The following is a 19,420-nucleotide window of genomic DNA, read 5'->3' on the forward strand; positions in this document are numbered from 1 at the left end:
TAATTTCATATGGATCAATGTTGGCGCGCATAAACTTATTATCAAAGCAAATGTATAATAACTATCACCGTCTCAAGCAATAAAACAAAACCATTATAACTTATATTGGAGTAATAGTTACTAGCACATAAATAACTACAACACTTTTCGGTTAACTGGTGCTTTCTTCGTCTATTTTTACTTACTTAGTTGACTATAAAAATAATCGTAAAGCTTTATTTTTTCAACTTAAAAAATCAAGAAAATAATTGATATTTGATATCTGTTTCATTTTTATTTTTAAATATTAGAATATGTCAAGTCAAATTTGAGCAAGTGAAAAGTAGACGAAAGAGTATCGATTATCAAGTAGTACTAATTATATTAAATTGCATAATTAAACCTTCATAATTAATATTTGTAGTACTTATTATTTAATTATTAGTTTGGTGAAAAAGATAGTGATGATATATTTTAATTTTAATTTATTTATTTGAAATTGAGGTCAATGTCAATGTGGGAGGAGCAGCACAGTATCAGTTGAACCACTTTCTTATCTGCCTACAATAAATACGACGTCATTTTCACTTGCAATTAACTCCTTCAAAATTCCAGCAATAATAAACAATTCCCGGGATTGCTTCACTCACACACACACTCCTCATAAATTCTCCTACCACCACCTTCCACCGCCGTGCCCTACCGGAACCCTCCTTTTCTTAACTCCTAATCCATCTCCAGACAATTATTAATTCTGTAACTACAACTTTTTTTTAAATATAAAATGTATATCCGTATGATTTGTTGATCTACTGATCTGGAAGGATTTTTTTTTTTTTTGGAGAATTTGTGCGATTTTTGGAAGAGAGGAGTTATGGAAGTAGAACAATTGAAGTTTGGAAATTCTCCGGCGATGACGTTTGATGAAGTGTCAATGGAGCGAAGCAAGAGTTTCGTTAAGGCATTACAGGTTTACGCTACTTCTTTTTCAATCTCTTTTGCTAAATTTGATGTCAGATCTGGTTTTTGTTCAGTGATTGCTAGGATGATATTAGTTGTGTTGTAGCTTTGAATATTTTATCTATTTAAATAATAACTGTTGACTTTGCAATGTAAATTTTCGTCTGTGGTGCAAAAAAAAAATAAAACCATAAAATAAGTTGTTGATAGCTTAGTTGATGGAGGATACTCTTTACAAGTTCAGATTACCTTAAATCTGATTCAGGGTGTTGTCGCTGTTTAGTTACTTGTATGTATTATGTGTAGAGACTTTTAGCTATAACCATTTCGCAAAGCTTAGCTGGTCCATAGTTGGGCTAAAAGATGAGGGTTGTGGTAGGTTGATGGCTAGTATTTCCTACCGCTATGGTCATCTTTTGAATTCATTGGGACATGTTGAAAGGCTTAAATAGATAGAATGGGTTCATAAAACTGGCAAACCAATTTAATTTTTTTTAGGATTGAGGACTTTTTGGTTGATTGATATTGATATTCTGATAAGTGATTGATTGGTAGTCATAATATAGGTTAGCCCGATGCACTAAGCTCATGCTATGCATGGGGTTCACGAAAGGGCCGGATCACATTGGGTCAATTGTACGCAGACTTACCTTGCATTTTTTGCTAGAGGCTGTTTCCATATTAACCATTTGTCAACCTTTGCAAGAACTTTGTTCTAACTCAATGATCACGTGTTGCCTGTCTCATGTCTCATGTCTCAGGAGCTCAAGAACTTGAGGCCTCAACTCTATTCTGCTGCAGAATATTGTGAAAAGTCTTATCTTCAAAACGAGCAGAAACAAATGTAAGAGTTTTCCCATGAACATAATATTTCCAATCAATTTTTCATGCTTCTCCTTGGTATTACAGAATTCATAGCAAAAGTAGGTAGAAACAAATTATGTGCATAGGCTCTTTGATCCTTGGCTGTATGGGCTCTTTTTGCCTTCTCAGCAAGAATCTTTCCTAGCTTAGGGCAACTCGAAAATGCTGGTAACTTTTATTTTTGATCATGCTGTGTTCTTTCCTTGCTACTTCATGCTCATACTCTAATACTTCTCTTTTTCAGGGTTCTTGATAACCTGAAAGACTATGCTGTAAGAGCTCTTGTCAATGCTGTCGACCACCTGGGAACTGTTGCTTATAAGTTAACCGATTTGCTTGAGCAACAAACATTGGATGTCACAACCTTGGAGCTAAAGGTCACTTGTCTTGATCAGGTAACGTCTGGAACTTTCCCTAATACAAATTGTCTATTTGAGAATTAAACAGGATAGAACGGAACTTAGCTTTTTTTATTTCAGCGACTTCTGACATGCAAAACATACACTGAGAAAGAAGGCCTCAGGCAGCAACAGCTATTAGCCATCATCCCAAGGCATCACAAGCATTATATTTTGCCAAGTACGACTACTTTTTAATCCTTATTGCATTTCTGTTAAAGCTCTATCTGTTCTCTGCGGTTGTGTCCTCATCTTTTTTGCTGACTTGCACGCTTCTCTCTCTCTCTCTCTCTCTCTCTCTCATGATTGATGCACGATTAGATTCTGCTGGAAAGAAGGTGCACTTCAGCCCTCAAGTTAAGATGGATTCAAGGCAACATTTACAAGCAAGACCCCGCCTTTATCCTTCAGGTGGCCTGACTTCTTGATGATACTCACTCGTTCTCGTATTCTCTTTGGCATTGTATCTCGTTGTTCTTATAATATTTCCTAAATTAGGTACTCCTGCTGCGAAAACTCTCTCATGGCATCTGGCAACAGAAACCAAATCGACATTGAAAGGGAATTCACGTACTTTTATGAGGTTAGTGGTGCTATTAATCTTAAAGCTTTGAAAAGGAGATTACTATCATTTTCTATGGATAATATTCTCAAATAATTTGTAGAGGTTGTAGAAAACTGATCTTTCTTTACATTTGCAGTCCTGAGGAAGCAAAAGTTTCTGAAAAAGCATCTGCCGCGTTCAACTTGTTAGGTATGTGAAGGTTCCATGTTCGCTTTCTCTTTCTGTAATGGTGTGTTAGACTCATGGCTTCTCACTTTCAATTTTCATTTGAGCAGATGAAGAGAATACCCGGAAGAAATCATATGTAGCCCGTCCTCCGTCACCCAATGTTGGTCCAGCATCAAGTCTCGCTATGCAAACATTGGGGGTCACACGGCAGGTAATTCCAAATGCATTAATTGGAAGAACAGTTCCATATACAATCTATATCTATCCAAAATAAATATATTATGCTATCTGTTCCTTATATTACATATTATCCGTCCTGAAACTGCACCAAGTGTGTTATGTGTCAGGTGCTTATAGAACATCCTTACATAGCTGTCAATCCTGTTATCTGACACATCAACTTGCCCATTTTTCACTGATTATGGATACTTCCTATAGTACTTAATGAGTGGTTTTGAAGAAACTGATGTTGATCCACTTCCATAAGTAATAGAGGAAGATCGATGATGATTATAGCTGTCGTTGCATAAATTTGTGCTAGTAGTAACAAAATGTATCAATTTCAGCATTCTTTTTATCTTTCTGTTTACTTCAACTGATATTATTTGCTTACACATCAAGTGAGTGATCACATGTTATTCGTCTAACGTCTAACATTGGCAATGCAATTAACAAAGGGAGCTAACCAAAATGTCTATAATGCTATAGGCAGCATTATCTTGATTGTTGACCTATAAGTTTGTTCAGAAAATTTTGCACATACACAAGTAAATTCTCCTTTGAAGGCTCTAAGCAGTGGTGAGAACTGATATTTATGTATGTGTTAAAATTTCTGGTTTGTCTCCTAACATTTGGTTTGGCTTGTTCTCCTTGTGGGGGATATAGAGGGGACCAGGGATTTTATTCTTTCTTTCTTTTGCTATAATCTGTAATTTTGTTGGTTCTTCCTCCTTTTCATTTCCCTCAACAGCATTGCATGACAGGTGAACAGAAGGGTTTAGTTTCATTTATTGTAAAGATATCTGGATTTAACCCAGGTTCATCCTCCCCCTTTTTTTAAAAGCATCACTTGAAGGGTGGAAAACTAAAACTAGAGAAAGAATATACAAACTATTTCATGAATATACATTTATTCTCACAGTTGTCGCTTTTAATTACTTCCAGTCTGCGGTTTGCCTTTATAATCAAATAATTAACTTTACCAACCAACAAACAATATGACCAATAATCTAAAAGATATGTGTGCTTGTTATACAATGTATTATTTTCTAGAGGAAGTTAATGGGTCCAACTTTTTCCACTTCACTATAACTTTTATTTATCTACCTTGATATGTGGTAACTGTGGAATTTCAGAATAGGATATAATTTAGTGGGAAGTGGGAAGAGTATTAGACAACTTAGTGAATATATAGACTTGAGTATCATTGTTTAACATTGATATCTGAGGATCATAAGATAATTGAAATATTCCAATTGGTTAGATTTCTCTCAAAAAAAAAAAAAAACAATTCCATGAGGTACGTGTGCACTTTTGCTGGAGAGAGCGATAACTTGTTTGGTTTTGAAGTTGGTTTGTCTGCAATTTTGTCTCATCTCTTACTATGTAAAACATCTGTGAGCTTCTGTCTGTATGCGTTGACTGTTTGCCTCTTCTCTTTTTGTGTTCTAATTTAATATATAAATATCTTGTATGTTCTGAAATTTTGGTTTGTATTGGCATCATTAATCTTGAACCTTGTTTGGTCTTAAAAATTTGTTTGAAGTTACATACTTTGCTTGTGGAGCCTGTAATAGGACCAAACCACATTTGCACGTCGGAAATTGCTTTCTTCTTTAAATGAAGTTTTGCCTTTGCAGGGTACCCTGGAGGGTAGCAAACCTCTAACACCATTCAGATCATTTGATAATCCAAGGCGGGATATTATCCGTGCACCTAATCGTAGCAAGAGTATGCTCTCGGCTTTCTTTGTCAAGCATAAGACAACTAAGTTGAAGACCAGTGCTGTGTCGTAATCTAGGCTAAAATGGGAGCATGAGGTGCATCCATCTAACTTTCCATATGTAAAAGAGAAGTTGTACTAAGCCATCACCGTGAGAACACCTATTTTTAGGATCATTCACAAGTATCGTAATCATAGGCAATTTGTTTGGATTGAGAATCAATAAAGAGCAGTGTGTATATGTGTAAGGTAAACAAAGATGTTAATATCTGTCTTGTTGTAAAACAAATTGTTAGAAAAATAATTTTCTGGCTGCATTGTCCAGTATTCTTAAGCTGAGTGATCAATCCTCAATGGTTGCGTATCACTCCCGTTTGGATTATCTCTTGTGGGAAAAATTCCGATGAGCTCTTTGAAAAACTTTTCCAGAGAAAAATAACATAAAACGTATTAATGTTATTTTCTCAAAAGCTTATGTTTTTATTTTTGAGGATTTAAATATTTGATCTTCATTTCTTTGTAACTAAGACAATTGTTTTGTTGCAGTTCTATCTGATTATACATGTAATGTAAATATCCCCTAATAATAAGTTAATAACTACGGTTAATTGTTATAAAAATGAGATTGATTATGTGAAATCTGAACTTTTTGTGTACCAAGACTTTTTGAACAAACTGATGGAGGAAAATAGAGAATATATTTATATCAGTGTATATAGAACTAATCTCTTCTATGTAATACGTCGAGACAGTATACTACTTTAGAAATAGACAAGCAAGCTGAGTAGGCAGATTCAACATATCGTATTAGTTGATGATGAACTTCAGGAAAAAAAATTATTTTATTTAAATAGATAAATAGAATAATGAATAGTTAAATATATGAAATTCATGAAAATAAAATAATTTAAAGTAAATATAGCTCTAAAATATTTTTTTTTTAATCTCTTCCTCCTTTGGCACACCCTTCTACTCTTGAAGATAAAAAATATAGCTTCTTTTTCTAAAGACACAAATTTTTATTTTTATTTTCATTTGAGCGTTTGAGGCAGCACTAAGAAATTACACTCAACTAGTGTGGATCCGGTTCATAGTGCAATTTTGTTTTCAAACAATCCATTGTGAGATCTGCGTCTAATCTATAGAATTTCGCCAAAGTTCCTTTTTTTTGGAAATTGAATTTCACAGTACTGACTTCCCCTTTTGCTAGTTCGTATCTCCCAATTCATCATATTCTTGGATTCAGTTTTGCCAAATCTAGCAACAATGTCATCAGCGTCTTTGCATCAAAGACCTCTTCACAACCCTCTCAATGACCCAAATCCATTATCCCCACCATCTTCTCAAACTTCCCAAAAATCCACTTCATTTCTTCAAAGTCGCACTACCCTTTTGCTCCTTCTTTCTCTTCTAGTCATTCTCGGAGTTTTCTATCCATATATTGAATTTCCTCAAAATGGGTTTCTCTCCTACGCCTCAAAGTCTAGTCCTTTTGAATCCAAGTGGCGTGACTATTCCTTGTCTAAAGCTGCAGCCTTTGTGGCAAAAAATAATACCCTTATAGTCTGTATTGTCAGTGAAGCTTACTTACCCTTCTTGAATAACTGGTTGATTAGTATTGTGAGGCAGAAACATCACGACAAAGTGCTTGTCATTGCTGAAGACTATGCTACTTTGTTTAAGGTTAATGAAAGGTGGCCTGGTCATGCTGTGATCATTCCTCCAGTTTTGGAATCCCAGGCTGCTCATAAGTTTGGATCTCAGGTACCTTTTTTAGGAGATTTTTGCATCTGGGTTTTATTGTGTTTAAAGAACCCCTTATACCTAAAAATAATAGTAAATTACTTGACAGTATTCATAATGAAGGACCGAGTAGAGTACACATTTTGAGTTGCAGGTAGTTGATTAATTTACATTTGGGTTTGTTGTGTTTAGGAACCTCTAGATTTAGAGAGCCTCTAAAAGAATATATTGTTTACTTAGAATTGGATTAGAATGGGCTCAAATTAAGCAGAATATATAGAGGATGCATATTGGCAAACCTCAACTGATTTGAGTTTGGACATCGTTGGTTGATTGATTTACAGCTGATTTCGTTGTATTTCCCGCTGTTTGTCCATTGGTTTAAACAATTTTTAGTTGCTGTTCTATTATGTTTGTCTGTGAGCAAATGTGCAAATAGATACTTGGAATTTGAGTGTAGCAGCTTGGCATTATTTATCATGTATATTTAAGCTTTTCTCAAAAATAAATTTAAAAAATCATGTAGAGTTACTGCATAATGCCTTTCTTCCTCCATATTTTGATACTTGCAGTTTTGTACGTAGAATGTATTTTAGAGTTACAAGATTCTTGCAATTATCACTATTTATTATTCAGCTAGTAATGCTGATCATTGAAGCTTGAGAATATCAATAATATTCATGAATGCATTTATGTTGATCCTTAACTATCCATCTTTGACTATCCTGAATTGTAACCTTGTAGTTTGATTTAGGGAGGAAACCCTTTTGATTAAAGAGGGAACAAGAGCTTTCTGGGATGTTGTACTTGCTTGAGTTAGTTATTTTGTTTCTGCTGAAATAACATTGATATTTCAATTATATTAGGGATTCTTCAATTTTACCTCCAGAAGGCCTCGGCATCTTCTGCAAATTTTGGAGCTTGGTTATAATGTCATGTACAACGATGTTGATATGGTTTGGTTAGCGGATCCATTTCCATATTTGGAAGGACAGCATGATATATACTTCATGGATGACATGGCTGCGGTGAGTGCTGATGAGGATACAAATGCTTTAACTTCTCCTTGTATAGTTCTGATAAGTCTAATGGTTGGGAAGTTTTTTTTTGAGTGAGGTTCTTTTTTTTTTTTATGGTGCATGATTGAATGTACTGGCTTAATTTATTGTGGTGGAATCTCTTAACTTGCATCTTCTTGGTTCACTCTAAAATTATCTGATTTAAGCATTTTAGCAAACTACTATTTCCTTTTTCTTTTAACTTTTAACTTCTCCTCTCTTTTTTATACTTGGAAGGGTAGTTAAGATAATTTTATTTGGTTCCATCAATTTATATTTATTATCTTGACATTGTGGATTGGATTGTTAGTGATGAGAAGTCTGCTCTCTTCCTTTTTTTTGGAACACCAGGTAAAACCTCTGAATCACTCTCATGGTTTGCCACCTCCAGGGAAGAAGGGCCGGCCTTACATCTGTAGCTGCATGATCTATGCGCGACCCACTAATGGAGCAAAACTCATTATGAAAAAGTGGATTGAGGAAATGCAGATTCAACCATGGTCCAGAGCAAAGAAATCTAATGACCAGCCTGCTTTCAACTGGGCATTGAACAAAACTGTTGAACAGGTGTGTTGCTTTCTTTTTATTTCATTTTCTACTTCCATGCCTCAGCACCTGCTGCAAGAAACTTCATTTGTGTTGGGACGCCTTATTGCTTTTTCACTTCATGACTTATAGGCGTTGGTTCTCCCACAGGTCATTGAGTGGTTTCGGTAGGACATGTTAAAATGTCAGGCTTGTTTCAAATCCAAAATTAAGCATGACCAAAACTTAAAACTTAGCTAGCTTCTCAATTAGCAATGTTATTCTTTGAAGTCCAATGATTTAGGAAGGTATAAGCAGCCTTTATGCTTTAACCCCCTCCCTTTCTTCTTTTGTCCCTTGTTTTTACCCCCCATATTTTCTTTGTAGTGTGTCCCACTTGGCTGAATACTTATAGGCTGAGTTTTATGTGATTGAGGTTGTAGAAGCGATTTGAAAATTTGACATACGAAAATAATCTGTTCAATGCAGTTGCTTGGATCTCGTTTCGAAGGAAAATTAATTGATTGTATAATTAGGCAGCATTTCTCAAATAAATAATCTGCTATTTCATAATTATTGCTATTTTAATGCTTCATAAAAACCAAGCAATTACTATTTTAATGATCTGCACCAATTTTGCTTTTCTATCTTTTCCAGAAAGCTCACATCTAGTATTCTTAGGGTCATACTTGTAATGTAGATCCAAATCGGTAGTTGGTGATTGCACGCAACTCTCAGGAACCTTTTGAGCCTTAGTATGCTCATGCCTATAATAGCCACAAGAGGACTTCATGTGGTGAGCTGTGAGAATTAGCGAAGTGCCAAAGCCTTGTGTACTACTACTTCAAAGAGCAGCTAAATTAACTTGAAGCTATGGTAGAGGATATTTCCTCTCGCCTAGGAGCCGAGAGTCCTTCGACAGTCTTAGAAGTAAAAAAGGAGTGACTCGTTGCTTATGGATCATCAGCACGCTGGCTAAAAAAGTTTACAAGTGATCCTATTTCCATTTATCATGTGAGCTAGTCATACCAAGATTAATGAAAGAGAGAAATGGAACTAGCTTTAAACTTATTTGCAGACTAGACTGATGCAACTAAACTACTGAATCAAAATGTTGTCCAATTTGGGTTATTTAGATTTTGCTTGGTTAAGAGAATGAAATATGGTTAGCTTAATTGTGTTTTAGTCCAAACTAGGAATCACATAGTGCTCGGTTTTTCTGTTCTGTTATTTCTGCAGGGCCCTCCATTTCAGTGAAAATATAAGCTAGATTATTCAGCTCTCAACGGAATCAAACAGGAATTAGATGTGATCAAAGCTAAAGTAATAGTGTGATACAATGCATCACAAAATAGATATTCAAATAAAAGTGGGATATCTCAGACCAGATTATGAAAGTTGTCAGGCCTCTACCCTATACGAAGTCCACATGCATTTATCTCATCCAGTTGTCAGTCTTGGAACATAAATATGGCTATTTTTAACCTTCAACACAGAGTCTTGTTTTTGGAAAAAAAAAAAGAGCTAAATAAAGCAAGATAGAGTATGATAATAGCTCTTTCAATTGTCCATTTTCTTTTTCTATTTTGTGGACACGACATATGCAATAGCTCTTCCAATTTTTGTTGGGATGTTTATTTTAGTTTTTCGCACTTCTGCATCCTATACTTGTTTCTATTAGTGTTTATATTTCATTTTTCTTCTGAATACTATTTTAGTTACCTTTGATCAGGATAGGCAGTTAACTTGTTTGTGTAAATACATGACGCTGTTGCAGGTTGACATGTATCTGCTTCCGCAGTCAGGATTCCCAACAGGTGGTCTATACTTTAGAAACAAGACCTGGGTGAAGGAAACCAAGGGAATGCATGTTATTATTCATAACAACTATATTGTTGGTTTTGAGAAGAAGACAAAACGTTTCCGTGATTATGGTTTCTGGTTGGTGGATGAGTTTAGCTCTGAATCCCCGCTTGGCAGATTAGACTAGATAGGAAGTGAGTAAAAAGAACTCATGATGTCCTTTTGGCAAACCAGCGGAGCAGTAATTCGAACAGCAGCAGGCCAAATTTCTCTCTTCCTCTAAAGGCTTTGGAAGTTTTAGGTGCACATACATTACCAATATCTCAATCATTTCATTGAGTTGATATTCTGGGTTGCTAAGCGATGCACGCCAAAATGTTCTTTCCTAAATGCATAGATTTTGTAATTCAACCTTAGATTTATTGAGAACTCTGCTATTGTTTATCTAATGTTTGCTTTGTTCTCATGTAAAATGAGTCTGTATTAGGGACTCCAAGAATTGCTCTATTCTTCCCCTTCTTATACTCCAATATTGATTTGTATCTATTCAGTGTACAAGACACAGTAACTTTATGAAATGTTTTGTAATATTTGCTCCTGAGTACTATCATTTCAGTGATATGCATTACTCATATTGGTTTGCAAGCCTAAACATGAATTTCTTTTTTCTTCCTCAAGCATTCATTATAATTAACAAGATTCTAGGGAGTATTTATTATATATATTCAGCTCAGGAACCAAAAGTCTTTCTTTTTGAAAATTCGTGTTTAGTTAAATACAATCATATAAATGAAGTGGCGAAGTAATGATTTTTCTCTAGACCTAAATCTGAAACTTTTTAAATGGAATATTGATTTATGTCAAAAGGTGCATATTATGTATGAACAAAAGATTAAAATATATATCTATAAAATTAAAAAAAAATAAAAAGAAAAAAAGAAATTTGCAAAAAAAATAATTAAAAATGCGTCTGCCGGGAGTCGAACCCGGGTCTATTGCTTGGAAGGCAATTATCCTAACCGTTGGACTACAAACGCTAAGTTGTGAACGGAGTGTCTATACTTCAAATTATCACAAATAAAATAACAAATGATTAATTTAAATTAATGTGCTAATCACAATTTGATTTAATTATAATTCATAGCAAACGGTTGTTATTCACCTCTCTCCCCAACTTTCTAGCTTGCCACTCTCCTTTTCTCTATCGCTAGCTTCCCTCTCGCCTCTTTCACTTTATACAAACACAAAAATTGCATTTGTGTTTGTATAAATCGAGAGAAACTGTATATACAAATACATATAATTTTGTCCTATACAATTTAATTATATAAATCAGATTTTATACATTTTCGTCCTATACATTTTTAGTTATAAAAATGCACTCTTTTATCTTTCTCTCTTTCTTGCTTTATATAAACACAAATTATAAAAATTACAATGTATGATTTGTATAATTGTATATAAATTAAAATTTATTGCAAATTTACAAACACATAAAATTAAATTGAGAAGTTGTCAACGATTCATACAAATGAGAGACTGTCAACAATTTATACTAATCTAATGCTTCATAGCAAGTATACAATTTATTATGAAACACAATTATACAAATCATAACTATAATATATAAATATAATATTTATATTTTCTAAACCTAATAATAACAGATAGCATTAGATAAATAATATTAAATAATATTAGTATTTACTGTGTACTAATCCTAGTCCTATTAGGATTAGTACTCCTTAATCCTAGTCCTATTAGGATTAGTACTCCTTCCTATATCTCCTATATATATCTCCCATGTATCCCCTTATTAGGAAAACACTTCAATACAATCAATATTCATTCATGGTATCAAGAGCCAGAAAACCTAGATCTTCTTTTCTCTAGGTTTTTTTCTCTCTTTAGGGCACCGATCGTTCCCTCTCTTCTCTTGGGCGGCGGCAGCCATGACAACCGAGGTGAATCCTCTCGATTCACTTCCTTCTGGCGTTAAACTCCTTCTCAGGCATCTTCATACCCTGATGCCCGAAAAATTATCAGACATAAATTACCCTACATGAAAAATCACCGTTCTTACAGCCCTTGAGGCCAATTACCTTCTCAAATACGTCGATGGAAGAATACAACCGCCGTCGGCAGTCATCACCGCCACAGACAAATCAGAAAAAACCAATCCGGCCCATGCCGCCTGGAAAGCCGTGGATGGCCAGATCCGATCATGTTTGATTGCGGTCATCTCTCCCACGGTTCAGAAACACGTCCGATCCTACACAACTGCTTCAGCCCTGTGGACGGCCCTCGCAACACGCTATGCATCAATTTCTCACTCTCATATTTTTCAATTGCGTGATCGTCTCCACACAATTACCAAAGGCACGAAAACTATGGCGGAGTATTTAGACGAGGTTTCCACCATCATCACATCCCTCGACACCGTGAACGAAATCATTCCCGAAAAAGATCTCATCATGTGCGTCGTTCGGGGGCTCCCATTAGCTTACTCCTCCATTAAACAGGCGGTTCGCATCAGTCCAACGCCCGTTGACCTGGATACTCTCTCCTCGTGGCTAAAAAGTGAAGAAATCAACGTGGATCTGGAGAGCAAACTTCTTCTCCGAGAAGCCGCTGTTATGGAGCCGACCACCGCCCTCACCGCAAGCCAGAACTATCGCAGGGGGCGTGGTGGCGGGCGACAGGGGAGTCGCGGCGGCTACGGCAGAAAAAGCGGAGGCCGCGGGCGCGACGGTCGGCAGGGCAGTCGTCCGATGGTCAGCACCACGGCAGCAACAACAGCCTGCACTCCTTCGGCAGCGGCGGACAGTTATCTTCCAGCGGCGGGCAGGGCACTTACGAGCGGGATCGTCCAACTTGTCAAATCTGTCAGAAAATAGGACACACCGCTGTTCGTTGCTGGTTTCGGTATGAGGAGAGCCGAAATAGTGATAACCGTGCCAATTATGCATCTCAAGCCGGCCCCTCCTCTGAATGGTTGTTGGATACTAGGGCCAACATGCACGTTACTTCGGATCTATCCAAGCTTAACGCTCCAAATTCATATCATGACTCCAATGGTATTACTTTTGGCAACGGTGAGTCCCTTAATATTTCTCACATTGGCACGGGTACCATTAAAACCCCCACCGCTATCTTTCACCTAGGTAACCTTACCCACGTCCCTTCTATTAAAACCAATCTCCTTTCAGTTCACCAATTCACAAAAGACAATAATTGCTCACTCTTGTTCACCTCTAATGATTTTCAGATCCTAGACAATACTACCAAGAGGGTAATTTTTCAGGGCCCCTGTGAGCATGGTCTGTACGTTCTCCCTGGCACAAGTTCGTCTGCCCACCCAGTTTCAGAAAGCGTTCCTGTGGCTCCGGTGGCTCTTTTGGCTGATGGCCACAGTCTGTTGTGGCACAGTCGTCTGGGTCACCCGTCTACTCAAATAATAAATTCTTTAATGTCTCAATTAGGTTTTTCTTCCATTCATGTAAACAATTGTGACTCCTGTTCAATTGTTAAATCTCATAAATTACCTTTTACTTTATCTGAGAAGCGTACAACTGCACCTTTTCAACTTATTCATTCTGACCTATGGGATCCTACTGTTGTTCCTTCATTTGCTGGTTTTCGCTATTATATTTGTTTTGTGGATGATTTTACAAAATACACTTGGTTGTACCCATTAAAACACAAATCATAGGCATACACCACCTTTGTCATTTTTGAAAAAATGGTCAAAACACAATTCAATTCTCATGTTAAACTTTTTCGAAGTGACAATGGTAAGGAATATGTAAATAACATCTTTGGCCAGTTTCTGCAATCCCTGGGAATTATACATCAAACCTCATGTCTTTACACTCCCGAACAGAATGGGGTGGCTGAGCGTAAGCATCGCCATCTCATTGAAACGGTGGTTTCTCTTCTACATCAATCTCATCTCCCTGTCTCCTTTTGGGTAGAAGCTCTAGCCACCGCAAACTACCTCATTAACAGAATGCCCAGTCACACCCTCTCTAACAAATCACCCTATCAACTCCTTTACCAAGAACTTCCCAATTATACCAACCTCCGCGTCTTTGGGTGTCTTGTCTACCCTTGGCTACGCCCTCATATTACTCACAAATTACAACCCCGATCCCGTCCTTGTATTTTTTTGGGCTATCATCCTACCTCCAAGGGTTATCGCTGTCTTGACCCACAAACTCATAAAGTCTACATATCTCGTCATGTCAAATTTGTCGAAAATGAGTTTCCCTACGAGTCTATTTCCTCCTCCACAAATACATCATTCATTGGCGTCCTTCCCCTTTTTCCAACATATTCACAGGGTCCCTCACCACCTTCCCTCACACCTCCACCCACTACCCAACCACCCCTCACAGATGGCAGTATTTCCAGGTACAAGGCTCGTTTGGTTGCTAAAGGCTACAATCAGGAGTATGGGCTTGATTACTCCGAGATATTCAGTCCTGTTATTCGGCAGGAAACCATTCGCCTGGTACTGTCACTCGCCGTGCGCAACAATTGGCTCATCAATCAGTTGGATATTTCCAATGCTTTTCTTCATGGCATGCTTGATGAAACTATCTACATGACGCAACCACCGGGCTATGTTGATCCCCGCTTCCCTCAACATGTTTGCAAACTCCAGAAGTCTCTGTATGGGCTCAAGCAAGCCCCCCGTGCTTGGTACACACGTCTAAAAACGTTCCTCCAAGGACTCGGCTTCACGTGTTGCGTACACGACACGAGTCTGTTTATTCGACATTCAGCACACGGTACAGTCATTCTTCTTGTCTATGTAGATGATATCATTATTACAGGCTCTACTGCAGCTCTCATTCAGGATGTCACTCGAGCTATGCATACTACCTTCAAAATGAAGGACCTTGGCCCGTTACATTATTTTCTGGGAATGGAGGTTTCTCGGACAGGCAGCGGCTTGTTTCTTCATCAGTCAAAATATGCTCGAGATCTGTTGCAGAAAGCTGGACGGGAAAAATGCACCAGTCAACCAACACCGATGGCAGTCTCTTCATCTACGAATGGAGCCGACACCCCCTTTGCCGATATCACCCACTTCCGCAGCCTCATTGGGGCTCTACAGTATCTGGTCATTACCCGTCCTGACATCCAGTTTGCTGTCAACCGAGTTGCTCAGCGCATGCATCAACCAAGTGAACATGATTACCATTGTCTAAAACGCATTCTCAGGTACATTTTTGGCACTCTTGGTCGTGGTTTACTCATTCGACTCGGGGACTTGGAGCTTCGGGGGTTCTCAGATTCAGATTGGGCGAATGATAAAAATGACAGAAAATCTACATCGGGGTTTCTCATTTTTTTAGGGCCGAACCTGATCTCCTGGTGTACAAAAAAACAACCCAAGGTCTCTCGGTCCTCGACTGAAGCTGAATACCGCGCCCTTGCTCTTCTCGCTGCTGAGACCATGTGGGTCACATATATTCTTCGCGAACTCCGCGCCACTCACACTGTTCCTGCTCTCTATAGTGACAACAAATCAACCATCTGTGCGGCTAAGAATTCCGTCCTACACACCAGAATGAAGCATGTTGATACCAATTGTCTCTTTGTTCGCGATGAAGTTCAGGCCGGCACCATGACTGTGCAGTATGTACCCACTGAAGAACAACCGGTTGATATTCTCACCAAGCCTCTCCCGAGCCGACAACACGATTACCTCAGTTCCAAGCTTCCGTTCGTTTCCGCTCAGCTCAGCTTGAGGGGATAATAACAGATAGTATTAAATAAATAGTATTAAATAATATTAGTATTTACTGTGTACTAATCCTAGTCCTATTAGGATTAGTATTCCTTGATCCTAGTCCTATTAGGATTAGTACTCCTTCCTATATCTTCTATATATATATATCTCCCATGTATCCTCTTATTAGGAAAACACTTCAATACAATCAATATTCATTCACCTAAAATTTACACTTATCAAAAATTAAGCTTGTTATTATTAGTTTTAATGTATATATCCACGTAAAATGCGGTCACTATTCAATCAATGTCCAATAATTAAATAATATTAGAGATTTTTTGTGTTGCACGCAATTTATACTACTAGTGTCGGTTCACACAAAGATTGATATATATCATATTTTATGTATAGAATTATAGATATGAGCTGCCATATTCCTCACTGTTCAATTTTTTTATTTGTCAACATACCTACTTGTTCTATTTAAAATTATTTTCTTATTTTAAAAGTTATTCTTTATTAGAAGTGCTTTTTTTTTTTGTTGAAAAAATACTTTTGAATGATAATAATTTTGTATTTTGGTTAATTGATTTGAAAAAAAGTACTTTTATCAAGACAATTTATGCTAGGCTATCAGCCTATCATTCAAGAGTTGGCTGGTTTTCGAGGAAACAATTACTTTTTTCTAACTTTTTCTTATGATTGAAATTTTTTATTAAATATGTCAATTTTTTAGTTTTTTTTTTAAAAAATAAATAATATTTTTAGCGTTTCAAAACTTAGCCAAATACATTATTATATCGATCATCATCTAGGAGAATTATCTAGATTATTTGCTAGAGTCGTATAATACGTATTAATCACTATTATTTAGAACTGTATACGCCTCCTTGTTAGATTCTTAGTCAACATAACTCAATTGGTCAATTGCTAATAAATTGACCAATTGCTAATTAATTTAGGAGTTTGGACAATATTCAATTGAAATTAAAAAATTTATTTAATATTTAAATATGAAAAAGTGTATTTTTGAGTTGAAATGAGGAGCCCATTTTTCCTATTGGTCCTGTTTTTACTTGCAATAACAGCCAAGAGAAAAGAGAGTTAATCGTGTGTCTATATATATATATACAGGTCAGATTGTTCCACTTTTAATTAAAGAAAAAAGGTTCAAATATGTTATTTAACTCTAGTTTGATCATTCATGTCATTATTTTTTAATAGGAGTTTTGCAAAATGATTTTTGACACGTGATTAATTATAATTCGGTCACGTTATTAATTTTTTAATTTAAAAAACAAAAAAAAAAGCAAATCAATTTTCATTCAAAAATTTGATTTTTTTATTAAAAAAATTGATGATGTGATCGAATTATAATTGACCATGTCATCAATTATATTTAATAAAAAATAATAAAAAATTCAATTTTTTCAGAATTACAATTTTTTTAATTAAAAAAATTGATGACGCGACCGAATTATAATTGATCACATGTCAAAAATGATTTTACAAAACCATTATTAAAAAACAATGGCATGAATAAGTCTTTTCTTTAACAGTTATAACATAAATGAACATTTTCTAAAAATTTAATGATATATTTAAATTGTTTTCCTTTAATTAAAAATTTTGAGTTTGAATCTCAAATATAGAAAAAATTTATTAAAAATATCGCCATTAATTTTATTGAAAATGTCATTTTTAATAAACACTATAGCACATGATTCAAACTTATCATAACTTTATGCAATTATGTATTTCGATCCCAAAGGAAAGTAGTATCCACTTAGAAAAGGTCATAAAGGAAATAGAGTTAACAAAAATGATATTATATAATATAAATAAAAGAAAGAGGAATATCAACCTCACAATATTTAAAATATCTAGTTGAATTATTGACAAAATAGAATTAACAACTTCCAAATAATAATTATTGTTTTAATTATTATTTTTAATTCTATTTTTGCCTGGCTAATTTAAATTTACAAAAATTATTTAATTTTAAAAATAAAAAGTGACTTCATACTTAGAACTAGAATGTCGATCCTTTAATTAAGATCATAAAAAAATATTTATTACTTTATTACAAATTTTAATACTTGATTTATAATTTTATGCTAACTATTAGTATGATAGCTACACAAAATAAAAACAAAAAGTTGCATATTTTATTTATGTTAATGTATTCAAACCTAGTTAAGATAATTTCAATTTGATTAATTCAATCAGATGTAGAAAGTTTGTTTTTTTGATTAATAGTTTGAAAGTGAAAGTCGAACTGATAAATTTATACATACAATATTATGATTATTTTTTCACTTCAAAACTCTTTTAATTTAACATCTTCTTTGTACCAACTAAATGTGCTATTTTAATTGTATGCAAATTAAAAGTAAATATTCCAGATTCTATTAATAATTAAAAAATAGTATTTTAAAATTCATAGTTGAAATTATAGCTAATATTTGGTATCAGACCTAACGTCTTTCTTTGTTTACCTTATCAAGTAAAAAGTTCAACAAAATTTTTGCTCATTAATTACCATATTACTTTTTCATTATTTTTTAGCATACCAAATTTCTTGCTTATTAGTTTAAAAATAAAAACTTTGAGTTTTCTATTAAATTTGTCAAATTTCGATATCATAGCTAAAGATCGTGTTTGTAATAGACAGTACTTCTGAATTTTTCTTTGTCATTCTTAAAACTTAAAAATTGAGAATCGGATTAAGAATGAAGGGAGATCACACTACTCTACCATAAAAATCATATGTTGTCTTCTATATTCACATTAGCAAATCAGAAATATTAAAGGATGAAAAGAAAAAGAAAAGAACTATTCGTGTCCACAGAACCCCCCACCCCCACTATGTTTTCTTAAAAAATTTAATTTCCTCAAGTATTCGAGGTTGCAAATTAAATCATCCCAAGATAAATAATGTAGAAAAAAGATTATAATTATTATTTCAGAAATATCTTTACACCAATAATAACAATATGATTTAAAGCAAAAAAAAATTAAAAAAATTAAAAATGCCAGGACATACGTTTTTACGTCCAGAACTTACGTTTTTATGTTCAGGACGTATGCCTCAAATTTTAGGACTTATACCGTATGGATATTAATTTACGCCCAAAGCGTTTTTGGTACACTCCCCTCGGGACTGACCCAAAAATATTTTTAAAAACATTAGGCACAACCTTCGCCATAATCACAACCCTTTAGAAAAGTTATACCTCTTCATTTTCGATTTACGCCTTTAAAATCCAACACGATAACTTGAGTTTAAGCATTATTAGGATTTAGGTGGGACCTTCAACTTCATCAAGTACTATGGTAAAATTAAGGTATTTTTATTCCCCTTAAAAGGTTTTTTTTCCAATATTGTCCATAATGTAAGGGACAATTTTTTAAATGCATTTTAATAGCTCAAATGGGGTCAACTTTTCATATTCTAAAGATTTAATCTCATAAACATCATTCCATATTTACACAAAAAATAAGCTAGCAAATATTTTTTCTAAATCATTAAGATACGCAGAATTAATGTCTTTGTCATTTTCATCTCTCGTTGTTTCATTATTTTAAGGACTTTGAAAAAAAATTTAAAATAATGTAAAAATAGTATTTTCCTTTAAAAGATGTATTTATAATTATCTTCAAGAATTTCCA

The 19,420-nt window shown here is 35.0% G+C and overlaps 2 protein-coding genes and 1 non-coding gene across 3 annotated transcripts; 2 read left to right on the forward strand and 1 right to left on the reverse strand.

The window, feature by feature from the left end:
- The first annotated feature begins 598 nt into the window (after positions 1–598).
- LOC101245797 (protein ABIL1-like) lies at positions 599–5,179 on the forward strand. The gene is given in 9 exon segments (NM_001347037.1): positions 599–949; positions 1,701–1,783; positions 2,048–2,198; positions 2,283–2,382; positions 2,523–2,612; positions 2,700–2,784; positions 2,903–2,955; positions 3,042–3,145; positions 4,794–5,179. Coding segments are annotated over 9 exon segments (918 nt in total). The 5' UTR covers positions 599–853; the 3' UTR covers positions 4,950–5,179.
- Positions 5,180–5,783: 604 nt separating this feature from the next.
- Positions 5,784–10,595, forward strand: LOC101246090 (UDP-D-xylose:L-fucose alpha-1,3-D-xylosyltransferase MGP4). The gene is made up of 4 exons (XM_004229913.5): positions 5,784–6,640; positions 7,486–7,647; positions 8,029–8,244; positions 9,980–10,595. Exons 1-4 carry the CDS (start codon positions 6,143–6,145, stop codon positions 10,190–10,192), a joined length of 1,089 nt encoding a protein of 362 aa, XP_004229961.2. The 5' UTR covers positions 5,784–6,142; the 3' UTR covers positions 10,193–10,595.
- Positions 10,596–10,970: 375 nt separating this feature from the next.
- On the reverse strand, positions 10,971–11,042 carry TRNAG-UCC (transfer RNA glycine (anticodon UCC)). Its single transcript has one exon. It is a non-coding gene; the product is annotated as a tRNA-Gly (tRNA).
- Positions 11,043–19,420: the final 8,378 nt, after the last annotated feature.

The sequence above is a fragment of the Solanum lycopersicum genome, chromosome 1 (genome assembly GCF_036512215.1).
Source record: "Solanum lycopersicum chromosome 1, SLM_r2.1".
NCBI lineage: Eukaryota > Viridiplantae > Streptophyta > Magnoliopsida > Solanales > Solanaceae > Solanum > Solanum lycopersicum.